At 56.8% G+C, this 27,941-nt stretch overlaps 9 protein-coding genes across 9 annotated transcripts; 6 read left to right on the forward strand and 3 right to left on the reverse strand.

The window, feature by feature from the left end:
- Window positions 1-346: 346 nt before the first annotated feature.
- On the reverse strand, window positions 347-2,977 carry J3D65DRAFT_4956 (uncharacterized protein). The gene is made up of 3 exons (XM_066796616.1): window positions 2,893-2,977; window positions 583-2,794; window positions 347-531 (listed from the first exon to the last, which is right to left on the reverse strand). Exons 2-3 carry the CDS (start codon window positions 2,601-2,603, stop codon window positions 468-470), a joined length of 2,085 nt encoding a protein of 694 aa, XP_066659311.1. The 5' UTR covers window positions 2,604-2,794; window positions 2,893-2,977; the 3' UTR covers window positions 347-467.
- Window positions 2,978-4,650: 1,673 nt separating this feature from the next.
- Window positions 4,651-5,440, forward strand: J3D65DRAFT_598745 (uncharacterized protein; the record flags this gene model as incomplete). Its single annotated transcript, XM_066797861.1, has 2 exons — window positions 4,651-4,772; window positions 4,897-5,440. 2 exons carry the CDS (start codon window positions 4,651-4,653, stop codon window positions 5,438-5,440), a joined length of 666 nt encoding a protein of 221 aa, XP_066659312.1.
- Window positions 5,441-5,690: 250 nt separating this feature from the next.
- On the forward strand, window positions 5,691-8,597 carry J3D65DRAFT_5113 (uncharacterized protein). Its single transcript, XM_066796627.1, has 2 exons — window positions 5,691-5,725; window positions 5,858-8,597. The coding sequence occupies exon 2, from the start codon at window positions 6,072-6,074 to the stop codon at window positions 8,406-8,408; it is 2,337 nt and encodes a 778-aa protein (XP_066659313.1). The 5' UTR covers window positions 5,691-5,725; window positions 5,858-6,071; the 3' UTR covers window positions 8,409-8,597.
- A 1,216-nt stretch (window positions 8,598-9,813) lies between these two features.
- J3D65DRAFT_608433 (SPX domain-containing protein) lies at window positions 9,814-13,226 on the forward strand. The gene is made up of 3 exons (XM_066798579.1): window positions 9,814-10,381; window positions 10,491-11,661; window positions 11,709-13,226. The coding sequence occupies exons 1-3, from the start codon at window positions 10,299-10,301 to the stop codon at window positions 12,972-12,974; spliced, it is 2,520 nt and encodes an 839-aa protein (XP_066659314.1). The 5' UTR covers window positions 9,814-10,298; the 3' UTR covers window positions 12,975-13,226.
- Window positions 13,227-13,465: 239 nt separating this feature from the next.
- J3D65DRAFT_608435 (ATPase family AAA domain-containing protein 1-A) lies at window positions 13,466-17,025 on the reverse strand. The gene has a single exon (XM_066798580.1). It carries the CDS (start codon window positions 16,924-16,926, stop codon window positions 13,486-13,488), a length of 3,441 nt encoding a protein of 1,146 aa, XP_066659315.1. The 5' UTR covers window positions 16,927-17,025; the 3' UTR covers window positions 13,466-13,485.
- A 104-nt stretch (window positions 17,026-17,129) lies between these two features.
- On the forward strand, window positions 17,130-19,201 carry J3D65DRAFT_608436 (small nucleolar ribonucleoprotein complex subunit). The gene has a single exon (XM_066798581.1). It carries the CDS (start codon window positions 17,201-17,203, stop codon window positions 18,908-18,910), a length of 1,710 nt encoding a protein of 569 aa, XP_066659316.1. The 5' UTR covers window positions 17,130-17,200; the 3' UTR covers window positions 18,911-19,201.
- A 529-nt stretch (window positions 19,202-19,730) lies between these two features.
- On the forward strand, window positions 19,731-21,252 carry J3D65DRAFT_5216 (short chain dehydrogenase/reductase). Its single transcript, XM_066796637.1, has 6 exons — window positions 19,731-19,920; window positions 19,972-20,021; window positions 20,096-20,429; window positions 20,484-20,500; window positions 20,550-20,893; window positions 20,944-21,252. Exons 1-6 carry the CDS (start codon window positions 19,886-19,888, stop codon window positions 21,013-21,015), a joined length of 852 nt encoding a protein of 283 aa, XP_066659317.1. The 5' UTR covers window positions 19,731-19,885; the 3' UTR covers window positions 21,016-21,252.
- A 1,381-nt stretch (window positions 21,253-22,633) lies between these two features.
- J3D65DRAFT_545481 (putative phenylalanine ammonia-lyase) lies at window positions 22,634-24,830 on the forward strand (the record flags this gene model as incomplete). Its single annotated transcript, XM_066796766.1, has 2 exons — window positions 22,634-22,874; window positions 22,924-24,830. 2 exons carry the CDS (start codon window positions 22,634-22,636, stop codon window positions 24,828-24,830), a joined length of 2,148 nt encoding a protein of 715 aa, XP_066659318.1.
- A 485-nt stretch (window positions 24,831-25,315) lies between these two features.
- J3D65DRAFT_663356 (uncharacterized protein) lies at window positions 25,316-25,843 on the reverse strand (the record flags this gene model as incomplete). The annotated part of the gene is made up of 1 exon (XM_066802656.1): window positions 25,316-25,843. One exon carries the CDS (start codon window positions 25,841-25,843, stop codon window positions 25,316-25,318), a length of 528 nt encoding a protein of 175 aa, XP_066659319.1.
- Between the last annotated feature and the right edge of the window lie 2,098 nt (window positions 25,844-27,941).

Below are 27,941 nucleotides of genomic sequence, written 5' to 3' on the forward strand. Positions count from 1 at the left end.
CCTTGTGAGTAGGAGTAAACCGCTGAAAAACGCCATTGTGGAAGCGCCAGGTCGTCGGCCGGCCTGAGGTCGGCCGTTCACACGTCGTGAGAATGTCGCTCCGGGAAAACGAACGAACGCCAGTCGATGATGAATAAAGAAAAGTCCGGTGGGCATTGGTCCAGTCCAGTCCAGTCCAGTCCGGTGATGCTGGATGTCGAGTTTCCAAGGAAAGTGAATCGCCATGTTTTGTGGGCCCAAGGTGTCTGTCCAAGACGAGTGGAGTCGCAAGTCGACACTCTGCTTGGGCGAAAGGAAGAAAAGAGAGTCGGAACGCAGAGACTAAAGGAAAATGCAAAGGAAAGGCAAGCGTGAAGACTCCTTGTTGGAAAGAGTCGCCGGCACACTTGCTGAGCAATGAGACTTTGAGACGAAATCGCGGGGATCCCGTTGGAGTTTTGGGTGCGCTAGATGGCCGTCCGTGTTGATCAGAACTTGTGCGGGTAGACGAAGCGAGGACGGGGCGGCGCGGGAGGGTCGGGGCTGGTGTACCTGGTATTGTCAATCGCAATCATAGTAGTGGCAGAGGCTTATTCAACTTACGGCTGAGACCGAAAAGCACCAGGCCTGGGGTCGAGGTCACCCTTGCTGTAGACGTCGCGCGGACCAGGCTCAAGGGCATCGATCAAGTCGGAAGGGAGAAGGCTGTGCTTGTCGCGCTCGGCCTCCTCGTCGATCTGGTGCATGGGGTACAAAATGTCGTACTCGGTCGGAATCTTCCACACCTGGTCGAGCGGCTGCTGATGGACCACGGGCAGGTGGTTCCAGGGGACAGCGCCGTTGGTGGGCTCGCGGGGCAGAGGCAAGAAGCGCTTGACACCTGTGCGCGCGCGGTCATCGCCCTCCCACTTCATCTCAGACAGCGTCGGCCAAGACGCGACGCGACGGTCTGGAGTCTTCCAATCCGGGCACCAGATGGTGGGCAAGCCGAAAACGGCACCGTGGCCAGGCTGCCTGTTCTTCATGTCCCAAGTCGGCATGACTGCCGCCATCTGGTCTTGCCTCTCGTTCTCGCGCGCAAGAGCCCGCTGCTCCATGTCCGCAATCTTGCGCTTCTCTGCCTGGAGCCTGACGTTGTGCATGGCTGATTGGTGTCGAAGCCAGGAGCCAAAGTCCTTGATGGGCTCCATGATGTCCTTGTCGTACTTGCGAAAGTTGCGACGAACACCAATCTGAGCAACCTCGTACTGCTCTTCCTGACGGCATCTGTCCGAGACCCAGACCTTGCTCGAAGTATGACCGCCTCCATACTGAGTGTCATTGCCCTCACTGGAATTGTAGGGAACGACGGATTGAGCCGGCTCAGGTGTGTATGGTGCTTGAGGCATGCCGTCACCCAAGTCGAAAGCAAGGCGACGCTCAAGAGGCTTCTGGCTGGTCTTGTTGAACTCGTTGTGGTTGGTAGGCTGGCTATCCTGGACACTTGCGGTGTACGACTCGTCGCGGGCATAGGAGCTGTCGCGGCCACGGCTCATGTCCTGGGGATAAGGGAAGTCTTGGGCGATTGCAGAAAGCTGGTGCTGAGACTGCTGGGAGTTCTGAAGGTGCTGGGCGTTTTGGAGGCGCTGGGAGTTCTGAAGATGCTGCGAGTTTTGAAGACGCTGAGAGTCCTGAAAGCGCTGAGAGTCCTGAAGGCGCTGAGAGTCCTGAATGCGCTGAGAGCTCTGCATGTGCTGAACGGTCTGCATGCTTTGCAAGCGGTGCAGATGCTCCGTACCCTGCGTCGCCGTGGGCTGCGGAGTTGGAGTCTGGTTCCACGCCGTCGGGGAAGAGTACTTGCGGGGCGCAGAAACGACTTCATCAGCATGCATCTGGGTCAGACGTGCCTTGAGTCCACTGGCAACGGAATCGTAGTCGCGCCGAGGCGTTTGCGGATGCACGATCCTCTGGGCGTACTGCTGGGCGTACTGAGGATGGTCGGCACTGCCGATGCTCTCAGCGTGCGTCCTGTAGCTGGCGGAATCGTTGAACGGTGGCGAGATCTCGAATGCATCGAGAGACTTGGCAATGCCCTCAACTTCAGCTTGCATTCCATGATCCAGCGACTTGCCTGCGTCCTGGAGGTATCGCGGAAGGGTGTTCACCGCTGCCTGGGCAGTCGGGGTGTGATGAGCCTGGCGAGGATTGTAGATGCCCTGGCCATTCTGAATGCCGTGAAATTGATCAGACGGAGGAGAGTACTTGTAGGGCTGCTGACGTGGACCACCAGTCTGGCCGAAAGTGCTCTGTTCATGCTGTCCGCCGTGAAACTCGGAAGGGGCAGAGTACTTGCGGTACTGCTCCGCGTACGGATTGAAGGCTCCGGGGCCTCTCTGCAGGCTGCGAATCTGCTCAGAAGGAGTGTGTCTTTGGTTCTCAGACTGGGCGTCGCCGTCGCGGTACGAAGCCGGCTGAGAGTACTTGGCCTGCTGGGCCTGCTGGAGGGCGCGGATCTCAGGCAGGTATTGATTGAGCCTGACAGCGTCATAGTTGTTCGACATTTCAGTGGGAGGAGAGGGAGGCATCGCAAAGCCAAGCGGGGTGCCACCTTGAGCAAAGTTGTGGACTGGCTTGGAAAAAGACATGTTCGTTTGATGAGGGTAAACTTTGTTGATAAGGTGAGACCAATGCACCCCGAGCAGGGAAGAGCGAATGTTGATGCTCGTGCCTTGCCAGATGGCGAAGAGATGCGTGGTCAGGTGGTAGAGGTGACGTGGAGAGATGTGCGTGGTCAGTTGTGGTGAGCGTGATCTCGAGCTTTGGCTCAAGAAGCCTGCTGTCAAATGGCCCAAAAGTCAGTTTGATTTCCACTTGGTCTTCAGTAGGCATGATCTGAGCCTGGCACCCAGCTTTGCTTCGGTTTGGGCCACTTACCTTCGATGTGGTTGGTGAATCAAGGCGACTGGATGCAAAAGAACCAAGCCGTGGTGGGTAAATCAAGTTGGATGGGAGGAGGAAGGAGTCTCAATGGTCAAGACTGCAGCAGTCGTATCTTGACAAGCAACCAATTCGTAGGGTTGCCCGCAATTTGAGCTTCGAGATGGTCAGCTCGCACTTCAAGTTTGCTCTTGCAGTGTACCTGCCTCAGTAATGCTGTGCCAGTGGATAGAGAGCCTTCCTTCGAGGGTGGTTGTGGGTTGAAGAAACAAGGCCTGAAGCTGGTTGGGATAGAAGCAATTATAACAGGTGCGAACAAAATTCCCTGGTAGAGCAGGTGGTGTCAGCCACGGCTTTGCGAAGTGCGGCAAAGCGCGATGATGCGAATTTCGCTTTTGCGGCTGGAGGAGGTGCAACTTACAACTACCACGCTGGTGCGTGAATACAACTCCAAAAGTCTTCCTGTCCAGCTCGTCAGCAACAAACCCTCTCGCACCTTGACACGACTCTGGCGCAGCGGTGAAGTCTGCCAGGGAAGAGATACTGAAGCGCAGCACGGTGTTGAGGTCACAGTAACGCGATGCCGTCAAGCCTCAGGAGTGAGCCGGCATGCAGAGACGACGCGCCAATAGCTTGCGGCAGGGCTTGGTGACCTCCTCGTGACACTCAGCGACAGCATCAAATGGGCTGCGCAACCCGGCAACTGCGGTGGTGAATGGGGGAGATTGGGAGACTTGCAAGCACATGGCTGAATTGCAATCTGAAGAGGCACAGAGGAAGACACAGGGGCACGACTTACCACGCCGTTACAGAGGACCAAAGGTGGGAAAAGTATTTTGAGGATGAAGGTCAAAGTCGATCAAGCAGACCAATATGTTGTTTACGCACAGTCCTCCCCTTGCGATGCAGGCGGTCGGATAACGGAAAAACTGGCCCGGAGGAAAATGCACGTGGATGGTGTTAAAAAAGGAGCAAATGTGGTAAATGTGACAATAGGTGCGCGAGACAAACAAGACAAGGTCATGACGACTGGAAAGATGGAAAAGGCATCTGGATGCTTGAGCAGATTCTTGCGCGATGGTAGTTCAGAGATGCCGTCCATTGGGAGGCTTCATCGTCTACCTTCTATAGCAGTGGTTGTGGTTCGCTGCAATGGAGACTTGACTTCCAACTACTTCAGCAGCCAAGTCGAGACTGCACCTTGGCAAAGGCATCGACTCGAGGTTTCAGGTGGGAGATAATCCACGGGTGTCTGGACCTTTCTCGAAAAGAAGAATGACGGAGAAGGAAACACAATCTTTTGTTGCTCCCGTGTGCTCGGTCCTTGTAGACAAAAAGTGACTTTTGTCGCGTAAGCATACTCGAAGGCGTGGTTACGAGGCATGGGACCGACGCCAGAAAAAGTCCATTCACCAGGAACGGCCCTCTCTTGGACGAGGGCGTCTCTACAAATGGCCTTGGCTGAGCGAAGGACTCTCATGAGCAGCCGTGGCGGAAATACGGGTTGAAGGCTGCTGAAAGTCGGCGGAGCTCTTGTCGAAGAGGGCGACTGGAGCAGGGCGAGGCAGACAGCGGGCGACCTCGACTCGCGGAGCGACCGAGTGCCAAGTGGGTTTGAGTCGAAATGTCTCGTCTCATGACATGGGAAAGTTGGATGGGCCTTGAATCATTCATGGCCGCGTGAGTAGAAAAGGCTCGAAGGTCGATGATGAGCAGAGAGCGGGCGAGAGCTCGAGCAGGACAAAGAAGCAAGACATGTCTCTGGAAAAGGCGTCAGTCGACACGCCAGCACGATGGCCAGAGAGGACTGGTGGTGATGTTGCCCGTACGATGGAGTGCATGGTACAGGTAGCTGACGCGGCTGAGATGGAGGCTAGGTATGGGGAGAGATGCATGAGAGCGAGGGAGCGAGGTTGGGTTGGGTTGGGGTGCGGTCGAGGTGCAGCAACAGGATCTGCGGGCGGGCAGAAGTCACGGCCAATCAGCGACGTCGTTGCACAGAAGAGAAGGTCAGGGCAGCAGAGGGGAGCAAGCGCTGGGTCACTTGACGGAGAAGAGGAAAAAGAAAAGGCCTGGCTCCCTTGCTTCGCATACCGACACCTCCATCGACGACCAGCACCAACACCAGACATGGCATCGTGATTGTTGTAGCTACCTAGTGCTAGCAGAGGGTCAAGAGACGGCATCCCGGTCGCACTCCACTGGCGGCATGACGTTGGATTGGCGCCAAAACAGGGAAGCTCCACTCTCACCGCCGACATACAGTACGCCTTTAAAGGCCCTCGACGCCCACTTTTTGGCCTCCATCGCGGGCGGCTCTTCCAACGTGGAGCCCCCGCGCCCTCCCGTCAACACCAGGCCGACAATCAACAAAGGAACAGAAGCCGTCATGGCCGCCACGCAGCACCGCGACCCCGCCACTTGTGGTAGAGTGGTCCACCCGCTGTCGTGCTCCCACGACGCTTCACTTCCGCCCCATCACGCCTGGTCTGGAGCCCACCAGCAAGCAGACGACGACGACGACGACGACGACCTCAGCGCTTAGCAAATTAACCCTGTACACTCGCACTGGCGCTGTCTGCTTGCTGCACTGCTCCCTCTGGCCGACGCCAGACCGGCCGCTCCGCAGAGAAATGGTTGGCTGTCGAGCCCCGTTCCGACCTCCGAGGGCGGCTATTTTGATGCCAGCGCTACCAAACATCCTCGACTCCCCAGAATAGAGACATGAATGACTGGCTGGTCTCTGAACCGACATGCCCGCGCGGACCCCCTTGTTTCAACTCTTTCCAGCAAGCCACTGCTCCAAGGCTCCGCCATGCACCTCCACACGGTACGTCCTTTAAACCGCTTCCTTCTTTCTCTTCACTCGCCGCTTATTCACCACTTCTTTCACTTCTTTATTCACTTTCGAGTCATGTGCTGCGCATCTTTCACTCGCCATTGTCTTTTGTAATTAGAATAGATCCTCGCGCTTCCTTTGTCCTCGACTATTAGATTCTTGATTCACCTTCACCTTCACCTCGCCCGCTCCTCGACTACCTCCACCTCTCAACCACTACCTTCTTTTCATCATCAACAACAACTACCACCACTCTCATTCAATTTGGCCACTGGTTGGCAAGTCTCCTATCCTAATACACCGCTTCAGGCAAGCGTCTTCAATTCCCACCTTCATCATGTCTTCCGCAACGAACCAGCACCCCACCCTTCCGGGCGTACCTCCATCTCTCTCCGCTGGCGACCATGAGATGCGGGACTACTACGCTGCGCAGGATGTACCGAGACCTTTGCCGAACCAGGCACCATACCTTACACCGTACCTCGGCCTTCGAGCCAGGCTTTCGCAGGTCTGGATTAACCGCTGGACCGTCCTTCTCTTTCTCATTCTCGTCCGCGTTCTCATCGCCACCAAGGATCTCAACAGCAACCTCGACTCGGCCAGGCGCGAGGCCCTTTCAGCATGCACGAGCGTCGAGACCGCCGGCAGCGTCATGGCTTCCATGCCCCACTACATGGCGCAGGGAGTCAACGAACTCACAGCTACCGGCATCGACAAGACCGTCGAAGGCCTCATGTCCATGCTCGACCTGACCGTCACGGCCGTGGAAGAAATCTTCGTTTTTTACATCAACTTGTTGACGTCCACCTACCTCTGCCTCATCACCTTTGCTGTCCGCAGCGGTTTGGACGTTGCCATTCAAGTCACCGAGGATGTTTCCGACGCGCTCAACAAGACTCTGGACGCGATTGGAGACGACATCTCCAACGTCGCCGGCGACTTTCAAGACGAGGTCAACAAGCTCATCGACGGCATCAACAGCATTCCTGAAATCTTCGGCGGCAGCGGCATGTCCAAGCTCAACCTGACCAAGCAGATCGACGAGCTCAAGAACCTCCAGCTTCCTTCTGGCTTGGACGAGGGTTTGGACAAGCTCAATGCCTCGATGCCGACCTTCAGCGAAGTCAAAAACATCACCAACACTGCTCTGCGCTGGCCTTTTGAGCAAGTCAAGGATCTCATCAACAACCACACGGACACCTTCCAGGTGGACCGTTCCATGTTCCCCGTCCCTGCCAAGGAGCAACTCAGCTTTTGCTCCGACAACAATGGCATCAACGACTTTTTCGACGGGCTTGTTGATATCGAGATTACGGCCAGAAAGGTTTTCATTGCCGTCATTGTCGTCGCTGCAATTCTCGTCTGCGTCCCCATGGCGTGGCGAGAGATTCAGCGCTGGAGAAAGATGCAGCAGCGTGCCATGCTCATTAGCCAAAACCCCAACGACCCCATGGACGCCGTCTACATTGTCTCCCGGCCTTACACCTCGGACTTTGGCATCATGCTCGCCAACCGCTTCAGCTCAACCCGCCGTCAGACGGCTGTGCGCTGGGCCGTGGCGTACGCCACGTCCATGCCTGCTCTCTTTGTTCTTTGCCTGGGGCTTGCAGGTCTCTTTGCCTGTCTCTGCCAATACATCCTGCTCAAGACTATTGAGAAGGAGGTCCCGGCTCTGACGCAGCAGGTTGGCGAGTTTGCTGACAAGGTCGTCTTTGCGCTCAACAATGCCTCGTCCTCGTGGGCCAACGGTACCAACAAGGCCATCATCTCGGTCAATGACAATCTCAACGACGACCTCTTTGGCTGGGTCAACACCAGCACAAAGGCCGTCAACGACACGCTCAACGTCTTTGTTGACGAGATGAGCGATGCCTTGAACTCGACTTTTGGCGGTACCATTCTGCACGACCCCATCAAAGAAGTTTTGAACTGCCTGATTGGTATCAAGATTGAGGGCATTCAAAAGGGTCTTACCTGGGTCCACAACCACGCGCACGTCGACTTTCCCACGCTGCCCAACGACACATTTTCTCTTGGAGCGGCAGCGGCATTGGGCAACGGTTCGGACACTGACTCGTTCCTTGCTTCCCCTGGCAGCGAGACTGCCGACCAAGTCTCTGGCACCGTCGAAAAGCTCGTGGCCAAGATTGCGGACGGCATCCAAACCGAGGCTCTCATCTCCACCGGCATCGTCCTCGTCTGGGTCATCATCGCCCTCGTCGGCACCATTCGTGCCTGCAGCGTCTTCGCCGGCCGCGGCAAGACGCGCGCAGAGGGTGGTCAAGCTTACATTGTCGATCCCCAGACCGACTACTTCCGCGGACACGACACTCCAGCCATGACAACGACTAGCAGGGCTCCGGCGCCGCCGCGTCCTGTCAGTCCCGAGGTCGCGCCCCCAGTCTACGAATACCACAACGCCAAGGTGGAGCCCTACGTGCTACAGCCGCGACCATTTCCCGCGTTCGGCACGCAGCATGACAACCGGTCAGTTTCGGACGTCAACCACGGCGAGAAGATGGGCAACGTCGGCGCCTCACGAGCCGTCAATTTGAGCGTGAGCCCGCCCTACAACCACGGCCGCAATAGCAGTCACGGTTCTGTTGGAGAGACGACACCCGAGTACGAGAAGAGCTACGGATACGGCAACAGCAGCAAAAATCCATTCATCTGAGCGGTGAGGGTTTATCCAGCGAGTGCGCCGCGCGGGTTTCACTGCGATCCGTAAATGCTCAGGACTCGAGGTGCGGCCTCTGAGGTCATTCCTTTGGAACCACTGGTTTGAGGCTTTTGTCTCGCCACTGGAAACTGGTGTTTATTCTCTTTTGCTCTGCTTTTCTGACATTTGGCATGGCATCGCGTTTGGTGGGCAGGGATTCGGCGCCTGGTTTGTCTTTTCGCATCGATATCCCAATCAAATTCACATTCTTGTCAAACCTCTCGTCTACTCCACGTCGTCATGCCAAGATGAGGAAGCACTGCATGTTAGTTCTCCTGGTTCGGTATTTGCGTCATTGTTGTATGCTCCTGTTTTTCCTATTTCTTTTCCTTTTAGCAGCGGTGTTGAGCTATCTCCACTTCTCCCCGTCCCCCTCTGCTGCCCTCGCATGAACGAGAGGCAGGATACAGAGGCTTGACGGCGGACAAGCAGTTGGCCCCGGGACTTTCGCCCTCTCCCTCCCGCCCCTCTCCATGCGCCGCCCTTGGGCGTGGCCGCCTCCCACCGCCGATCCCTCGCCTCTGGCCTCCCCGCCAATGCCGTCGGCGCACTGCGCCGCCGTTGGCCGCGAGCAGAGGGACGGACTCGGGGGTGTGCGTGCAGGCCGCCACGACAAGGCCCGCGGATGTGACGGACCGGACAAAGAGGGTATGGTCGTTCACTCGCCCGGTTGTTTGGAACATCGTCGGCGCACGAGCCCGCCTGCGCTGCATCTTTTAGACCCAGGCTTGTAAGTGGCAAACGTGCACATGCGGACGGTTGGGCCCGGCTGGGATGACTGGTAACGAGCGTCTTGTGCCTTGCCTCCAGGCCCTTTGCCAATTTTTTAATATTGGCAGTTGCGTTGCCTGTGAGCTGAAGGCGAGCGAGATGCGCTGCTGTCACGCCTGAAGTGGGTGGAGGGAGCTGGTTTCTGCGCTATGCGACGGTGCGGCTCTTGTTGATATTATCCGGGAGGATTCAGGGAGGTCGAGGATGGCTTTGGGGGGTTCGCTCGCTGCCGGCAGTCTTGGCTGGACTATGGCGACGAGCGGCCTCGTCGAGATGGAGCGGACTCGATGGACTGCCTTTTCTTGCTCTTTTATTGGCTTCGCGGTAGTAAAGGAAAATGGCGTGGAGCGGGCCGGCTGCGGTCTGCATTGGGGAAGATCAGATAGTATAAAGAAATGGCTTCCTCATGACTGAAACCGCATGGTGCCAAGGGGTTTAGGTGCAGCAAGTACTGCCAGGTACCGGACATGTGCCAGAGCGATAGACGACTTGGTGATCAACTGAGTGAGACATGCACAGGTGAAGTCGGACGGGCTGGGCTGACGTTGCGCCACACCCGCCGTCGAGTGGGCCAATCGGAGCCGTCGCAGTGGACATGCTGAAAGGCTACGCGTTGCGCTGCGCTGCGCTGGACTGGACTGGACCCTCTCACCAACCCAACCCACCCAAGCACCAAGGACCAAGGCCCGACGACGACACCTCAGCCACCTAATCTGCCCCCCAACATCCGTCGCCGCACCCTATAACTGCCCGAGCCCGTGCTCCCTCCTGTGGCTCTCTCCCACGTTTGGGGTCCACTTCGTCTCGCTCCCATAAACAACCGCGACTCTGGACCGCCAACGCCCCATCCGCTTGCCGTCCTTTTCCTCCGCGCCGCCTCCTCCCACCGACGACTTTGCCCTCCCATCTCCCTGGCACCACAACGCCCTCGAGCTCCAGGACCTCGTTCCCGCCGCCGGGCACAACGCCGCCGCCAAACCCGCCCACCGCAAACCCTCTGCAGACGCCCGCCGCCTCTCCCGACGCGAGCGCAAGCGGCGCGACAAGCTCGAGCGCCTGCTCGAAGACGCCGAGATGAAGTTTTCCCACAGCATCCAGTTCAACGCCGTGCCCGACTGGAGCAGCAACTACATTGCCTACAGCAATCTCAAAAAACTGTGCGTGCCCACCACATCCCAGCCGGTCCACCACCCCACTTGGCCGAGCGAGGCGGAGCAGCTTGGAGCACCGTGGCAGTGTCGTCTTGTCCTGACTGACTGTCGCCAGAATCTACCAGCTCGAAAAGCAGGTCCACCAGCGCGCCGGCCCCGACCTGCCAGACGCCGAGTCGTCGCCGCTCCTCGCTAGCGCCGCAGATGACCCTGACAAGACGTTTGTGACGGCCCTAGACCATGAGTTGGAAAAAATCACGGCCTTTTACGAGGCCAAGGAAATGGAGGTTTTTACCGAGCTCGAGGCTACCCTGCACGAGGTGGAGCGCTATCTGAGCACCCAAGAGGCTTTCGATCTGGAGGAAGAGGATGGCGCGCCGCCCTCGAGGCAGAGCTCGGGAAAGCGCAAGGCTAGCGTTTTTGGGTTTGGCTTTGGCAAGAGGCGGAAAAGCTTCATGGGAAACTCGATTGCCGAGGACGGCGAGGCAGAGAGCGACGAAGATGCCGACGAGAGTGCTGCCCTGCGCAAGACGCGGTCAAAAGATGGGGTGAGAAGGAGCTCCATGTCGTCCAGCGGCGTGCGGAGACGGCGAAGCCTCGCGTTTGACGACGAAAACGACATGTCCTTTTCCGCCCTCTACGACTCCATCATCACCATCAAGAAGCGCACCGTCGGTCTCTACGTCAACATTTGTGAGCTGCGGTCCTTTGTCCAGCTCAACCGAACTGGTTTCAGCAAAGTGCTGAAAAAGTATGACAAGATCGTGGACCGCAGCCTCAAGAGCGCCTACATGTCGAAAAACGTCGACCCCGCTTACCCCTTTCGCCAGTCGACCATGGATAGGCTTGCTGCGAATCTGTCGCGCGTCGAGCAGGCGTACGCGGACCTGTGCACCGAGGGCGACGTTGCGACGGCCAAGCGCGAGCTGCGCCTCCACCTGCGTGAGCACGTCGTCTGGGAGCGCAACACGGTATGGCGCGAGATGATTGGCATCGAGCGCAAGGCGCAGGCCGCCAATCTGGGCATCCGCCAGACGATGCTGGGCCGGGACGCCGAGGGCAAGCCGCGGCTGCAGGGCGACGACCCAGAGATGGCAACGAAGGAAATTCAGACGCCCGTCGGCCGTTATACGTGCCCGCGATGGCTGGTCAGCTCGACGTTTTATACGCTAATTGCCATCTTGGCCATCTTTCTGGTGCTGCTCTTGGTGCCTATAATGGACGTGCCGGAGCAGCAGAATTGCCTGGCGCTGGTGATTTTTGTCAGTTTGCTGTGGGCGACTGAGGTGAGTTGACCTTGTTGTTGATTGATGGACGGCGGTTGACTCTGTAGGCTATCCCCCTTTTCGTCACTTCCCTGCTCGTACCTTTTCTCGTAGTGGTGCTTCGTGTGGTGCGCGCCGAATCGCCGCCTCACACGCGCCTCAACTCCAAGGCGGCCGCCTCGTACATTTTTGCGGCCATGTGGACGCCCGTCATCATGCTGCTGCTCGGCGGCTTCACGATCGCGGCCGCGCTGAGCAAGTACAACATTGCCAAGATGATGGCGACGTTTGTGCTGTCCAAGGCAGGCACGCGGCCGCGGACCGTCCTCCTGACGGCCATGTTCGTCGCCATGTTCGCCAGCATGTGGATCTCCAACGTGGCGGCGCCCGTGCTGTGCTTCTCCATCATCCAGCCCATCCTGCGCAACCTGCCCTCCGACTCGGACATGAGCAAGGCGCTGCTGCTCGGCATTGCGCTCAGCTCCAACATTGGCGGCGCCGCGTCGCCCATTGCGTCGCCGCAGAATCTGATTGCGCTGCAGAACATGGCGCCGCAGCCGGGCTGGGGCGTGTGGTTCTTCGTCGCGCTGCCCGTGTGCATCACGTCGGTGCTGCTCATCTGGGTGCTGCTGCTCGTGACGTTCCGCCCCGGGCGCAACACGACCATCGTGCCCATCCGCCGCATGAAGGACCGCTTCACCGGCATCCAGTACTTCATCAGCGGCGTGACGCTCCTCACCATCGCGCTGTGGTGCGTGACGCACCAACTGGAGCCGTACCTCGGCGACATGGGCGTCGTGGCCATCATCCCGCTCGTCCTCTTCTTCGGCACCGGCATCCTGACCAAAGAAGACTTCAACAACTTCCTGTGGACCATCATCATCCTGGCGGCGGGCGGGCTGGCCCTCGGCAAGGCCGTCTCGTCGTCCGGCCTCCTCGCCACCATCGCCGCCCGCATCACCACCCGCGTCGAGTCCCTCAGCCTCTACGGCGTCCTCGTCGTCTTCGCGGCGCTCATCCTCGTCGTCGCCACTTTCATCTCGCATACCGTCGCCGCCCTCATCGTCCTCCCGCTCGTCAAGGAGGTCGGCCAGGCCATGGCCGAGCCGCACCCCAACCTGCTCGTCATGGGGTCCGTCCTCATGTGCAGCGCCGCCATGGGCCTGCCGACGAGCGGCTTCCCCAACATGACGGCCATTATGCTCGAGAATGAGGTCGGGAAGCGGTATTTGCAGGTGCGGCACTTTATTACGCGGGGTGTGCCGGCCAGCGTGCTTACTTTTGCGGTTGTGATTACGGTGGGTTATGGGCTTATGCTTGCGGCTGGGCTGTAGTGGGCGCTGCTGTGGGGTGGGGTGGAGACGAGGAGATGAGGAGGGAAGGGGAGAGGATAAGAGGAGAGAAGAGCGTGCCGCGAGGCCCCCGTCAGTCAGTCAGTCAGTCGGCTGGGCTACATGTACACAAAACACATCTAGGTACTCCATCTACCTACATACCTAACTACCTACCTACCTACCTACCTACCTACCTACCTACCTACCTACCTACCCACCAATAACTCTACATAAATGCAAAACGGAAAATGGAAACACTGAATGCAACGACTGCATCGTTTTGGAGTGGTGGACACGCTACACTCACTGTACACGCATAGATGACAGAGCGACGTTAGCTGGTGAACATATTAAATTGCCGGCATACCATCCATCCATTCATCCATCTAAATCGCTATCCATAACCCCCCATCTCCCCCTCCCCTTCCCATACCCAACCTCCTCCATACCTCCCCCTCCCCCTGCCCCTCCCCCTCCTCTCCCTCTTCCTTCCCCCACCCCACCATCTCATCTACTTCCTCACCCTAACAGCCTCCTCGCCCGCCTCCCACGCGTTGGTCTGGAACCCCCACGCGCTCTTCTTCTTCTTATTGCGTCGGTTGTCGCCGAACTGGTCGTCGAACTTGCGGATGGACACCAGGCTGGCCATGTCTTCGCTGATGCTGGCGCCGATCTCCTCGAAGGCGGCGGCGAAGTGGCGGGCGTGGAGCGTGCGGCGGGCGGGGTAGAGGGATGGAGAGGGTTGGGAGGGTTGGGGTTCTTTGGGGGGTGTGGGTTGTGAGGGGTGTGAGGAAGGTGTGGGGGGTGTGGAGGGTGTGGAGGATTGGGATTCGGGGGATGATTGGGGTTCTGGGGAGGCCTCCGCCTCCTGTTGTTTCTTCTTCTCCGCCGCCGCGACGTTCTCTTCTTTGACACAGTTGAGTGCGGCGGCAACGCACAAATTCTTCAAATCGCTGCCCGAGTAAAACGGCGTGCGCTTCGCCACGTCGCCCAAATCGAGCCCCTCATCCAGCAGCTCGCCCTTCAAATGGATGCGCAAAATCGCCTCGCGGTCCTTCTCGGTGGGCAAATCGACGAGCACGCGGCGCGGCAGGCGGCGCAGCACGGCGTCGTCCATGTCGAACGGGCGGTTGGTCGCCACCATGATGAACACCGACAGGTCGTTCATGCCGTCCCACTCCTTGAGGAACTGGTTGAGCGTGTCCTTCTGGTGCGCCTTGTGCTTGCCGCCGGCGCGCGTGCCGAACAGCGAGTCGGCCTCGTCGATGAAGACGACGCACGGCGAGAGCTTGCGCGCGAGGCTGAACACCGCCCGCACGTTCTTCTCGCTCTCGCCGACCCACATCTCGTAGATTTCGGAGGCCGAGATTTGCAGGACGGTTGCGCCCGACTCTTTGGCGACGGCTTTGGCGAGCAGCGTTTTGCCCGTGCCCGGCGGCCCGTAGAGCAGGAGGCCCGGCATCTTGTCGTTGGCGAGGACGCCGTATTTGAAGGCGTCGGGCCGCTGCATCGAGAGGGATATCAGCGTCTTGAGGGCGTCCTTGGTCTCGTCGGGCACGTGGACGTCGTCGAAAGTCGTCTTGATGGCCTTGGGGTCGACGATGCCCGGGAGGAGCTTCTTCTCCGTCTTATCCGCAGACTTGGCCACGGCATCCAGAGTCGACTGCGACTCGCTCTTCGGCGTGGCGTTCATCGTCTTGAATGACAAGCGCGCCGACTCGAGCAGTCTTTCGTTCGTCGCCCACGACAGCTTGACGTCGTCGCTGAGCCGCAGCAGCAAGATGGCAAGTTGGACGACCAGCCGGCTGGCGTGTTGTGTCCGGGTCGTGGCCCTGAGCAGCCCAACGATAGTCTGCGCCAGCCGGTGCACCTCGTGGAATGCAAGGACGCGACGATTCAGGTGTGGTCCCGTAAGCTCGATGGCCCTACCTTCGTTGTCGTACCAGTCTTTGCTCCTCTCGTACACATCGTGGCGACGGCTTTCGTCGGCGTACACCGGATCCAACGCGTTGGGGTCGAGCTGACCAATCATGTCGAAAATGTGGCGGACATTGATATCTCGGACGCGCAAAAACTCTTCCTTGGTCAGATCGAGGCCTTCCCCAAAAGTCTCGTTCCGTCTGTCCACGGCCGAAGCGAGCGAGTCGATGGTGATGGGACCAAGAGGCACCACAATCGTCCGCGCAAAGTCGGTTTCGTTTTCAGCTTGCATGCGGCGCACTCCGGCGCGCGAGACTTCGGGGAACAGTTCTGTGGATGATGTGATGCCGACAATCATGATTTCCTCGCCGTCCTCTCTCCTCTTGCGAACAATGTCGGTGAGCCTGTCGATGATGTGTCCTCCGTGCTGTGTTGTACTCAGCTCCTTGTAGTCCTTGATGAGAACAACGGTGCGCTTTCGCTCAGGCCCGGGTATCTTGGGAACATTCTGCAGGCTCTTATCCAGGGTCAGGCGGAAAGATTTTGTCTGGCCAAGAACAAGTTTCTCCTCCTCTCCTTCAGTCTGTGCCGTGTTCACTTCCGCTGGCTGGGAATTCTGACTCTCGGTTCCGGTATTTGTCGATTTCAAGGTTTGGTCTTGTAATCTTGTCCGCTTGGTAGAGGGCGCATCAAGCAAGGCTTTCAAAGAGGCGTCGAGCTTGATTTCATCCCACTGGGGAGAAGAAGGGCGGTTGACACCAATTCCAGTGCCAAGCATCTCACCTGGCATTGGGCCATTCGGTCTTCGTCCGTCTATTGCTTTGAACAAGTCTGAAAATGAAGCTCTTGCGGGGAAGCCTTGGATTATGAAGGCTTGCCGTTTACCGTTGCCTCTTGGTCTAGGAACCGGATGCGTGTGCTCTTGAGATTCTTCGCCCTCTTCCTCTTCTGGTTCTTCAAATTCCTCCTCTTCCGCAATGTTTTCGAATTGTGACCGGTGCGTCTGGTATCCGAGGTATCTCAGGGACTGCGAAGCAAGGTCGGAGCCTTCGCCCACGTATTCACCAACAAGCTCGGCAATGTCCTGGGGACCAAGTGTGACCAAGTCAGCCTGTAACTTGTTCGAAATATCTTGGACCAAGTCTTCCAGTTGAGGAATACCACCGTCGACGGGACAGTGCAGGACAAGGTTGGACTTGGCGGCTGGGAAAGAGTTGGCATTCTCCGGATGTTTTGCGTGGAGACTGCCCGCCATCGCCGTGAGAGTCTCGAGGTAAAGGCTGAAATGAACACCCAGGTCTTCCTTGAGCTTCCACTTGGCCGGTCCAGAACCATTTTCAGTCTTTGCGCCTTCAGCATCCCGATAGTATTTGTTGATAAGTTGCAAGAACCCAGAGTAGAAAGCAGCCGCGTTGGTTACATTTTCTTTCTGGTCCTGCTTTTCTTTTGCAGTGGTCTCGAGGGCGTCCCACAGCTTTGGAGGCATGGGCAGCGCTAGCCGAAGCAGCTCTTCTTCCTCTTCCGAGATACCATTGATACACAAGCTACCCTCAATCTTCGGTTTCCCATCAGAGGGAGCACCAGGCTTCGCCTCATCATGGAGCGCAACGTTAAGGCGCAAGAACCAGGGTGGTATGTGAACAGGCGGTATGCCGCTGGCTTGGTTAACTCCGTTGACCTTGCTCAACTGGCTCGAGAACCGCTTGATCTTCTTCCTGGCGGCTTGTATTTCCGCCTTCAAGTACTCAGCATTGTTCTCCGCAGCCTCGACTCCTCGCGCCAGCTTGACTGCTGGAGCGGGGTCCGGTTGGTTCTGGTCCCCGGTCGGGGCGACATTGTCGTCTTTCGGTGGCGGGTCCGATGCTTGCGCGCTTGATTCGGGACCCTGCGAATCTTTGGAGGCGTCGTCCGCTTTCAGGGCTCGAGTGGTTCGGTGGAATGGTCTGTTGCGAAGCGGTCGACGCTGGCCTGCGACGAAGGCCGCTGGGAATTTGGGTCTGCAACGAACCGTTCTCCACGTAACGGCGTGCATTCGGTGCCAACTGGGGTCAGACGAGCTCGCAGATGGGCGAGGCTCGTAATCCTTTGAAAGAGGGGGAAAGGAAGAAGGTGGTGGCGGTGGAAAGATGGTTCTTGAGAAATGTTCGCCATTGAGGCTCGCCGGATGACAAACACGACAAACGTGCCAAGTCACTAAGCCCTACGCCCGGACCCGGACCTCGTCGCGAGTCCGCTCGGTCCTCCGCCGGGGAACTTTTCTGAACATTTGCGCTGCATCTCCAGCTTCAACAGTCGAATGCTCCACCATGGCAAGGACCGCAGCTCTCGACTCCGCCAAGCACGCGCCCACCGACATCCTCGGCCCTCCTCCGACCTCTGAGGGCAAGGAACTTGCGCCACCCAAAAACAAAAAGTCAAAATCCGAAGCCTCCACCGCCGACCAAGATGCTGTCGCAACAGCAGTCCGCCTCCAAGCCGCCGAAAAGACCTATGGCCGCGAGGGGCCCAAGGTCAAATCCCGGGACATCAAGGACAAGAAGTTGAGGGCCGAAGTCCGGCGGCAGGAGCAAAAGCGCAAAGATGCAGCACTAAAAGCGCACGACGCCGAGATTTTGTTGGAAAACCAGTCTGGATTCCTCGAGGCCGAAGGCGATCTGGAAAGGACGTACAAGGTCAAGCAGGGCGACATTAAACAAGATGTTGCGGTAGAGACTGCGAAAAAAGGCTTCGAGCTGCGATTGACCGACCTTGGGCCGTACGCCTGCGATTACACGCGGAATGGCCGAGACTTGCTGCTGGCAGGAAGAAAAGGTCATATTGCGACGATGGACTGGCGAGACGGAAAGTTGGGCTGTGAGCTACAGCTCGGAGAGACCGTCAGAGACGCCAAATGGCTGCACAACAACCAGTACTTTGCTGCAGCACAAAAGAAGTACGTCTACATTTACGACGCCCAGGGTGTTGAAATCCACAAGCTTCAAAAGCACATCGACGTCACCCATCTCGAATTCTTGCCCTACCATTTCCTCCTCGCATCAGTCGGGAATGCTGGCTACCTCAAGTACACGGACACTTCGACCGGCCAAATGGTCATCGAGCTTCCAACCCGACAAGGCTCTCCTACCGCATTCGCGCAAAACCCTTACAACGCAATTGTTCACGTCGGACACCAAAACGGCCAAGTCAGTCTGTGGTCACCCAACTCGACGGAACCACTGGTAAAATTACTGGCACACAAGGGCCCTGTAAGATCAATGGCAATGGATAGAGAAGGGCGATACATGGTCACGGGAGGTCAAGATATGAAGATGGCCGTGTGGGACATTCGAATGTTCCGCGAAGTCAACAACTACTACACGCGGCAACCAGCGTCTTCGATTGCAATTTCAGACCGGAACCTCACAGCCGTCGGCTGGGGCACACAAACTTCCATTTGGAAGGGCTTGTTCGACAAGGCGGTCGAAGATCAAGAAAAGGTGCAGTCGCCCTACATGGCTTGGGGCGGCGAGGGCAACCACATTGAGCGCGTGCAGTGGTGCCCATTCGAAGATATCCTCGGCGTTTCTCACGACAAGGGCTTCTCGAGCATCATCGTTCCAGGCGCTGGAGAAGCCAACTTTGATGCCCTCGAGGCAAACCCGTACGAGACTGTGAAGCAGAGGCAGGAGTCCGAGGTCAAGTCGCTGCTCAACAAACTCAAACCTGAAATGATTTCACTCAACCCCAACTTCATCGGTGACGTCGACCTAGCGTCAGCCGAAACGCGGAGGCGCGAAAAGGATCTGGATGCAAAGCCCGAGGACCACGTGGCAAAGCTGAAGAATAAAGGACGCGGCAAGAACAGCGCGCTGAGAAAGTTTTTGAGGAAGAGAGGAAACAAGAACGTCATTGATGAGAAGAGGATGCGGATGCAGCAGGCGTTGAAAGAGCAAAACAAAAGGGTCAAGGCTGGTTTGGAGAGGGAAAAGGAGGCCTATGGCCCGGCTCTTGCACGGTTTGCTAAAAAGCCGACTTGAAGGGATAGTTCTGTCTACATTTTCTCTGAAAGGAGCTAGGAGCTTTCAGGAGCTGGAGTCTGAGCAGTCGCAAATGCGCACAGAGCCACCACCTATGATTGCTTGCAAGCGCATGGAATCAGCAAAACTTGGGCAACTATTACAGCTCAGGCGCGTGGCCAGGCCGCATGCCCGAAGAAGCTGTCAACGTGTGGATATGGCATCGGACGCTGTTGCATCAAAAATTATACCCCTTTGACAGGAAGACGGCAGGGAAAAGTACCTATAGAACGAATTGATGTTTGCTGGACCATTTCCGTCACGGCATGGAACTTGTGGTGAATATCAATCACGCACTCCGGATTATGGATCTGTCCAAGTCCACGCGTGAGAAGATCAAGCCAACCGAACCAACCCCTCGGCCCCGACGCGATCCAAAATCTCGACCGAAATTAGGTCGAACTTTGGACGAGCAAGACGTTTGAAGTTGACCTGTTGCTGCAGTGTGCCGAAAAGGGTTTAGTTTCAAAAATGTCCACGCTCAAACTGTAGGCAGCTTTTAGTGATCGTGGCTTTCCTCATTGTTGTTGAGATGGCGTCATAGAGAGGCCCAATTCATTCTGTCTTTCGGATTTTTAGGACATGCATTGGTCTTGGCCTGCTCATGGTTTCTGTCTATTAGATGAATGGTAGATGATGTCACGGAATTCAAGCTTAAGAGCTTATGCAGTTCTTCGTTCGCGCGGTTGTTACCGAATCTAGGTATGTAGCTGACGGAAGCTGGTGCGAATTCGCAATTTCACTCAGCAAGCTCAAAGTCGCGAAACAAGGTCGACAAAATCCCGAGGCATAGAGTTGAGGACCAACGAAGTAAATGGAGCAGGCAGCAAAATGATTCCGCCCCGACGAAACTAGTATGCTTTGGGGGCGGACAGAGTTGCTCTTCGGATTCGTATCGCAACCCGTCGCTCCACCACCGTTCCTCACCACGACAACATGGCCGCCCAGAAGAAATCAGTGTTGATCACAGGGTATGCATAGCTCCAATTGATTCTCTCATTCCATGGCTAATACATCAACAGCTGCAGCTCAGGCATCGGGCACAGCCTGGCCCTCGAGTTCCACCAAAAAGGTGCGCAACCCCGCAAACCACCAGTCCTCCGCGCCCGTCTCTCGCGTCTCGTGCTCACAACAGCTCCCTCGCAGGCCTCCGCGTCTTCGCCTCTGCCCGTCGCGCCGAATCGCTCGCAGACTTGGCCGAAGTCGGCATCGAAACGCTGTCGCTCGAAGTCGACAAGCCCGACTCGGTGCGCCAGGTGCGACGCGAGATTGAAGAGTTGACCGGCGGCACGCTCGACTACCTCGTCAACAATGCTGGACGCAATTACACAATGCCAGCGATTGACGCCGATATGGAACAAATCCGGCAGACGTTTGAGGTCAACGTTTTTGCCGTCATGCACATTTGCCAGGAGTTTGCGCCGCTGTTGATTGCGGCCAAGGGCACGATTGTGCAGATTGGAAGCGTGGCTGCGGAAATGTGAGTCTTACATATATTCTATCGCGGAGTTGGATGCTGACGGCAATTTGACAGGCCCTACGTCTTGGGAAGTGAGTGGTTCCAGAGTACATGCTGGCGCCATGAGGCTGACGCATCCAGGTATCTACAACGCATCCAAGGCCGCGCTCCACCAGTACAGCAACACCCTCCGCGTCGAGCTCGCTCCCTTTGGTGTCAAGGTCGTTACCATTGTGACTGGCGGCATCAAGTCCAACATTGCGCGTGAAGCGCGACAGCTCCCAGAGAACTCGTACTACATTCCCATTTCGCAGGAATACCAGAGGCGGTTGACGCACAGTCAAGAGGGCGCAATGCCCAACGAGGAATACGCAAAGAGTGTGGTTGCGAAGGTTCTCAAGCCTAACCCGCCCAAGTGGGTTTGGGAGGGCAACATGGCGTGGATCGTGTGGTTTGCGACCAGCTTCTTCCCAAAGACAATTTTGGTGGGTCTATGCTTCGATGAAAGGCTTTGCTCTTGACTGACACGGTCTAGGACTCCATTTTCTGGCGCATGTTCAATCTTTGGAAGCTAGTCGGCACCACCAAGACGAAGAAGGACGACTAATTCTGGTTATTCCTTGAGTAGTTGTTTGATCTATTGAGTAAGTCGTGGAGATATCCTGTACAGCCAATATGCAGAGGCGATCAAAGTAGTCGAATACCAGTTCGTTGAATGTCGTACAAGGGTTTTCGTCCTTGATTCCACTTACTGTCCAGATCCGACGTCTACAACGGGCCCAAGTCCCCCAGTGAGAAGAAGATGAAGAAATATTGGATTGTTGGGATTCAGCATTGAGACATGGTCGAGAAGCACACTGGCTAGAAACACCCTAGAGACAAATCGACGTCACACCACGCCTTCCCTCTCCGCCTTACGCCGCCAGCTACCACATGGTTGACATTGGCGCTGATTCTTCCCTGCCACCGCAGCGTCCATCAATTGGGCTGGCAGAGATAGTCTCAAAATAAGACTGGCGCGGCTCTCCGAGGCCGGCCCGGCGTCCCTGCGGCGTTTCCAGCCACCCCAAACGAGACGCGACTAGCGCCGCCCAACCCGAAGCCTTTGCCTATTCGACGTCATCACTGGTCTGCGGAATCCTGCGGAGTCAGTGGAAGAGGAGAGGGCTGAGGACGTGGCGGAGCAGACAGGCGGATGGTCAGGATCGGTGTGCGAGTACCCCGCCATGTCTGCACAACCATCACGAAAATTGTGAAACAAACAGAGACCATAATGTACGGAACCCCTCTCGTGGCGGGCCAGGCTCGGTGGCTGCATTGGGCTGGGGCGAGCTCGGTGTGGTCATCGCTTGGACGCTACTGGGACTAGTTTGCCATTCGGCCGTGAAGAACTCGAATTGATCCAGTCGAGCGAAAGACGTGAGTAATCGGAATTGAGAGGTGCAACCACTTGGTAGAGTTGTAGTACCACGGTTGAAAAATTGCAGGGTTTACCGCATCCGCCGACAGTCGCGTGCACTCTGCACGCACAGTGCAAACGACGACTACTTGACTGTTTGGCCTAGCTGAACCACGGGTCTCTCCCCTCGCTTCTCCATGTTGTCCAGGCCAAGCCCGCCGGTAGGCGCAAGCCGCCAGATGTGCCTGGCACCCCGGCAGCTGCGGCTGGAAAGCCGCCTGTAAGCGTCTCTCAACAAGTCTGAGAACATGGCTCGCTTTGTCTTGACGCTTCGACAAGCTACCAAAGTCTTCAATTCGTCGTGCTGGCTATCATTTTACCGGTTCCAACGGCTCCCTGCATTGTGGCAGCTGACATGGCTTCAGAGCCGCTGTATCCAGCCTCTGGTTCTACAAACGTCTAGCCCTTGGAGACATCGATAAGAACCATCAGCTCCCACTTGCTTCCTTTTTGGTCTGTTTGCAGCTCCTCGTGCGCCACTTTCAGCGAAGACAACCTCGCTTTTTATCTCTGTCTCTACTATCTGCTTCCATCCGAGAGCTCCCGTCAGCAATTGGCTCGCCCGCCATCAACAGACTCCCTCAAGCCATAGCTTCCGGCTGACGGCTCACCGGTTGAGACGAGGTCCACCTGCGCTTTACTAGCTCCTGTTGACATATAACAAACCGCGCGGTTCCATTCCTCCCCGTTTGACATTCCAATCTCAAGTGCCCAACCAACTTTACGCACCATGGGCGACCACAGACTTCCCTCTCATTCCGTCGAAATGACCGCCGCTTCCCACGTCGTTGTCACCCACAAAGCGTGGTCCAAGATTCAATCCAACAGAACGAATAAGGGATCGTCAGTCGTGCTCGATGGCGAGTCACTGGATGTGGCCTCACTCGTCGCTGTGGCCAAGTACGGCTCGATGCCGGAATTGGACCGGAGCCCCAAGACACTGGAACGAATTGAAAAGAGCGTGGAAATGCTGAAGAAGCATCTTGAGCGGGGAGACTTGGTCTACGGTCAGACTTTCCAATGGCCGATATCAATCACTCACTGACCTTGACACAGGCGTCAACACTGGCTATGGCGGCAGTGCCGATACTCGGACCAAGGACCTCAAATCTCTCCAGCAAGCCCTTGTTCAGCATCAGCAGTCTGGTATCCTCACATCCATCGACACGGGAAAGCCCGACCTGGGAGTTGGAGAGCAACAGGTTGCGCCCACCCATCTCGAGGACTTTGGTAGTCTCGCCATGCCCACTGCTTGGGTCAAGGGCTTGATGCTACAGCGCGTGAACAGCATCATCCGCGGCCATTCTGGTGTCTCTTTGCCCATCATCGAGTCGATTTTGAACCTGTTGCAAAAAGACATTACCCCCGTCGTCCCTCTGCGTGGCAGCATCTCTGCCTCTGGAGATTTGTCTTCCCTCTCGTACATTGCCGGCGCAATTTCCGGCAACCCCGACATCTTCTGCCGCGTTGGAAATCCTCCTGTGATCATGAATGCTAGAGCAGCCCTCGAGGCTCATGGTCTGGAGCCAGTGGTCCTCGCTGCCAAGGAAGGGTTGGGCCTTTTGAACGGCACGGCGGCCTCCGTTTCGGCTGCTTCACTAGCTGTGCAGGAGAGCAATCAGCTTGCTCTCTTGTCTCAAGTTCTCACCGCCACCTGCGTCGAGGCGCTCTGTGGCAGCGCTGAATGCTTTAACCCATTCGTTGCCAACATTCGCCCACACAGAGGACAGGTCGAGGCCGCGAAAAACATTTTCAACTTTCTCCAAGGCTCCCGGCTTGCCTCTGGCCTTGAAGGAGAGAAGAGCGAAGACCACATCATGGGTCTTGCCCAAGATCGTTACCCTCTCCGGACCTCGTCTCAGTGGATTGGCCCCCAACTTGAGGATCTCTTGCTTGCCACCGAACAGGTCTCGGTAGAACTCAACTCAACGACGGACAATCCCTTGATCGACGTTGACGCCGACTTGATTCATCACGGCGGCAACTTCCAAGCAGCCAGCTTGAGCTCCGCCATGGAAAAGACCCGGCTCACTCTGCAGATGCTCGGCAAACTCATGTTCTCCCAAGGAACCGAGCTCATCAATGGTGCTCTAAACAAGGGTCTTCCTCCCAACCTCGCGGCGGACGATCCCAGCTTGAGCTTCACCTGCAAGGGTATCGACATCAACATTGCGGCCTACATGAGCGAGTTGGCCTATCTCGCCAATCCGGTCAGCTCCCACGTTCAGAGCGCTGAGCTGCACAACCAAGCAGTCAACAGCCTGGCCCTCATCTCGGCTCGTTACACGCTGCAAGCCGTCGAGGTGCTTTCTCAAATGTGTGCCGCGTACATCTTTGCGCTCTGCCAGGCGCTCGACCTGCGCGTCCTTCAATACCGCTTCCTTGAAAAAGCCCACGCCGACATATGCGCGCTCATCACCTCGGCCGCAGCATCTCTCGCCTCAGACAAAACATCTTCCCCCGGCTTCGACGCCGCTGCCCTCATCGCCACCATCTGGCCCACCATCAAGGAGTCATGGAGCGCCAGCACCAACATGGACCTGCTCCCACGTTCTGCACGCGCCGCACGTGCCGGAGCGCTGGCCTTTCTGTACGAAACCAGCGCGCCGCGGGCGGCAGTGGATACGCTGGAGGCGCAGATCGCGTCGACGCTGCACGCGCTGTATAAGGGGCAACGCGACCGCATGTTCGAAGACCACGTTCGCATCACGCCCGAATACCTGGGCGTCGCGTCCAAGCGCATCTACCTTTGCGTGCGCGGCACCCTCGGCGTCGCCATGTCGCGCGGACTCGTCGACTACCCCGGATACCGCGGCGGCGCGGAGGTGGGCGGCGCAGAGGCCACGGGCGGCGAGGACAATCGCCGTACCATCGGCACCTTTGTCAGTCGCATCTACGAGGCGTTGAGGGGTGGTGAGTTGTACCGGGCTGTCATGGAGGCCGTCGAGGAGTCTGGTGCGTAAGTGGGCTCTGAGGAGGTGGAGGGTCGTTCATCTTTGCTGCTGCATGGCTAGATTGCTCAAGCGCTTCGATTCTTTCTTGCATCTGGTTCGTGAGTTGGAGACTACCCCGGACATACTTGCACACATCTTTTCCCCTGCCTTTTGCTCGTCTCCATTTTCCCTTTGGATCTGCTTTTTGAACGAGGGATGTTGCGTGGATACCACAGAAGTTTGGCAGCTGGGCGATGGCTTTCAGCTTGAAAAGGGGTCGCTATTTATCGTGGCGTGCCATGCTTGCTTTGTGCTTCTTTGAAGTTTCCGTCGTGCTACGGTAGAAGGAGTCGCTTTGTTCACTACATATACCATCATCTATCTGGCCGCCGCTTTGAGATAGTCCAGACAAAGACCACCGCCATGATTTGGGACCGAGGCACCATTAACCCCACCCAGCAATCCCTCCGAATCCATGCCGTCCATCCCATCTGCCATATTTCCATCTCCCTCCGTCAGCCGATAACCATCGGATTCGCCGAAGAGCCCAAGCGCGGTAGGCGTCTGTAGATCCAGAGCACGGCGGGCATGGGCACCCCATGCGGGACGAACAAGTCAAACGACCTCGGCGAATCCGGCAGCTGGACGCCGCGGTCGAAGTAGCTCATTTCAAACTCGAGCAGCTCGCACTCGTCGCGCACCCACGCCGGCAGGCGGGGTCCGGGCATGGTGCTGACAATGTCGCTGCTGAACGACAGATATTGCGGCGGGTAGTTCTGGAGCGCGCGGTAGATGCGGATCTTGCGCGGGAGGCCGGACACCTCGAAGCTGTGGCTCGTCGAGGCGTCGGCGGCGTGGTGATATTTCCGCGCGTTGCGGTCGTGGATGCGCGCGGCCAGGAGGCATTCTTTGGCGCCGGCGTGCGGCCCGTTGCTGGGTTCGATGATGAGGCTGTCGTCTCGGTCCACGTCGACGTGGTAGCTGCTTTTCCATCCGCCGGATTGGTTGTCGACCATGCCTAGATACGCGACTTGTGGTGGCATGGTGGGAGCGGTCGTCAGTTTGGACGCGGAGAAAGGCGTTTTTGGTGTTTGGGAGAGATGGTGGCTTTGGGATTTGAGGTGACGGATATATAGCTCGGAATGCTGCCTCTGCTTTATGTTGCCTTGTCAAAGAGCTCTAACAGCTTTCGGCGTTCTAGCAAATTGGGTTGTGATTCACATGGCAGGCTGCTTTGTTCTCCTCGAGGCCGTTTCGAGATGACCAGAACAAAGGACACCTCCAGCCGGGGGGAAAGATACATGAGCCGGAAATCAACACGAAAGAACGCACATGATTTTGAGGAGCTCAAATTCAACTTACCAAATTACAAAGTGAAATTGTTTTGGAACGAATCTGTACTTCCACATGGAGCCTAATACAAACCAGGACGGTACGCCACATACTTGGGCTTGGGGGAAGGACTGACCGTCTCCAGCGTTTCAAACCTGGGAGACCAGGCGATGTATTCAGAGTGACCAACAGACGCAGTCTGAGACACAGCACGCTGCAAAGTGGACGGCGGCATGAGTGTGGGCTTTTGCTCCACACTTCCGTAATCACTTACCATGAGGACCGATTCGGGATGGGGCCACGCCTGCGGCTTGCCTTCGTCTATGAGATTGTCGATGCTAAAGCGAATGCTAGGTTCTGGAAGCTCTTCAGAGGATACGGAAGATGTGTCGGCGTTGCTGGAAGGCTGTTCTGTATCTGGGGTCGGACTGGTGTCTGGGGGAGCGATGGCTTCAGATTCCCTATAGATTTGGCGCAAGAAGAGAACAGCGCTGACAGGAATTCCGTTAATCAACTCCTCTTCCTGCTGTGAGACAATAGAATCAGCGGGCAGCTCGAATGGGGCTGGGAAGTCACCCGGGAGTTCGACAAGCCCTCTGGTAGAGGACTCACCAGGGAGCTCAACGGGAACAACGGCAGGAAGCTCGACAGGCTGCCTCCGTTTCTGGGATCGAGACATGGGTAAACGGCCATTCCTGGACAAGATGCCTCTTTCAACGAGGTGTCTGGTAGGGATTCGACTGAGACAGGGCAGTTTGGCTTGGTCCTCCTTTGTGAGATCCTTCGAGATGTTGCACATCATGCACTCACAAGGAGGCTCGTTGGAAGGCGGGATCGCCAACGTCAAATCGGGCCTGCCATCGTTGTTCGCCATTCGGTTGGTGTGGGTGGAGTGAGTTTATCCTCCTGAATCGTAGAGGATACTTTGGTCTGGTTTGGAAGTGACTGCGGATGCCTTGTTTTTAATCAGCTCAGCGTCTGCCCGCACAAAGACATTGTTTGGAGGAAAGGGCAGAAATGTCGGGAACAAAATCGAGACAAAGACATCAACATGACCACAGCTGAAGAACAAGACCAAACAATGCAGCATGGGCTTTGCGCGATGACGACCGCGAGAGAAGAACACATCCCGAGGCGAACGATGCCCTCAATGTTTTGCTGTGTAGATTCTTTGAAAAATGGCGGAGTAGGGTCGCAAGCGGCCAGCGTATGTTGCTTCATTGACGCGTTCCGGAAACGGAACCTGGTGGAAGTTGAAGTCTTCTTCTCTTTCCACCATCGAAAGCAACAAAGAAGGTGCGCATAGGATGTGGAAACGAGATTCGTGATGGATTGTAGGTATGGTAGATGACTACCTGACCTGCGAGCTTTGCGATGCATTCGGGACACGGGGCAGTGTATTGTGCAAATCCGTCGATGTTGATGGAGGCAGTGTCGGAGTTGTGAAGGAGCTGACAATCTGATGGCGATTTGACAAGAGTTGAGTTGGAGAGGTTAAAACGCGGGTCGCAGCCAGTGGCCGTGTTGTTGTTCTTTGCCAGGCCTTGTACCGGACTGCTGACGGAATACGTTCCTTCCTCTGAGGGTCTTGTGCCTCTTTCTTCCAGCGTCGTCGCAGACCAACAAACCGAATCTACCGTCGATCGCCATGGAATTCCAACTGCTTGTTACCATCTCTTAGGCCTGGTCCTCGTGCCAACGAACGCTCCCAACGCTGCCGTACCACGTATTTCATATCAACTTGCACGCGCAACGATAACAGACACCATCGAACCCGGAACCAGGATGGCCATCTAACCACTCCGCAGC

The sequence above is a fragment of the Phyllosticta citribraziliensis genome, assembly GCF_038025025.1.
Source record: "Phyllosticta citribraziliensis strain CPC 17464 chromosome Unknown J3D65scaffold_1, whole genome shotgun sequence".
Taxonomy (NCBI): Eukaryota; Fungi; Ascomycota; class Dothideomycetes; order Botryosphaeriales; family Phyllostictaceae; genus Phyllosticta; species Phyllosticta citribraziliensis.

What these genes read in the sequence shown, in the direction of transcription:
- J3D65DRAFT_608436 (XM_066798581.1), top strand. Translation starts at nt 17,201, where the DNA reads ATGGCAAGGACCGCAGCTCTCGACTCCGCCAAGCACGCGCCCACCGAC.
- J3D65DRAFT_5216 (XM_066796637.1), top strand. Translation starts at nt 19,886, where the DNA reads ATGGCCGCCCAGAAGAAATCAGTGTTGATCACAGG. An exon ending in AAATCAGTGTTGATCACAGG is followed by an intron (nt 19,921 to 19,971) that starts GTATGCATAGCT and finishes ATACATCAACAG; the next exon opens with CTGCAGCTCAGGCATCGGGC. An exon ending in TCTTCCCAAAGACAATTTTG is followed by an intron (nt 20,894 to 20,943) that starts GTGGGTCTATGC and finishes GACACGGTCTAG; the next exon opens with GACTCCATTTTCTGGCGCAT.
- J3D65DRAFT_608435 (XM_066798580.1), bottom strand. Translation starts at nt 16,926, where the DNA reads ATGCACGCCGTTACGTGGAGAACGGTTCGTTGCAGACCCAAATTCCCA.
- J3D65DRAFT_4956 (XM_066796616.1), bottom strand. Translation starts at nt 2,603, where the DNA reads ATGTCTTTTTCCAAGCCAGTCCACAACTTTGCTCAAGGTGGCACCCCG. An exon ending in GGTGCTTTTCGGTCTCAGCC is followed by an intron (nt 532 to 582) that starts GTAAGTTGAATA and finishes TGACAATACCAG; the next exon opens with GTACACCAGCCCCGACCCTC.
- J3D65DRAFT_608433 (XM_066798579.1), top strand. Translation starts at nt 10,299, where the DNA reads ATGAAGTTTTCCCACAGCATCCAGTTCAACGCCGTGCCCGACTGGAGC. An exon ending in TACAGCAATCTCAAAAAACT is followed by an intron (nt 10,382 to 10,490) that starts GTGCGTGCCCAC and finishes GACTGTCGCCAG; the next exon opens with AATCTACCAGCTCGAAAAGC. An exon ending in GTTTGCTGTGGGCGACTGAG is followed by an intron (nt 11,662 to 11,708) that starts GTGAGTTGACCT and finishes TTGACTCTGTAG; the next exon opens with GCTATCCCCCTTTTCGTCAC.
- J3D65DRAFT_5113 (XM_066796627.1), top strand. Translation starts at nt 6,072, where the DNA reads ATGTCTTCCGCAACGAACCAGCACCCCACCCTTCCGGGCGTACCTCCA.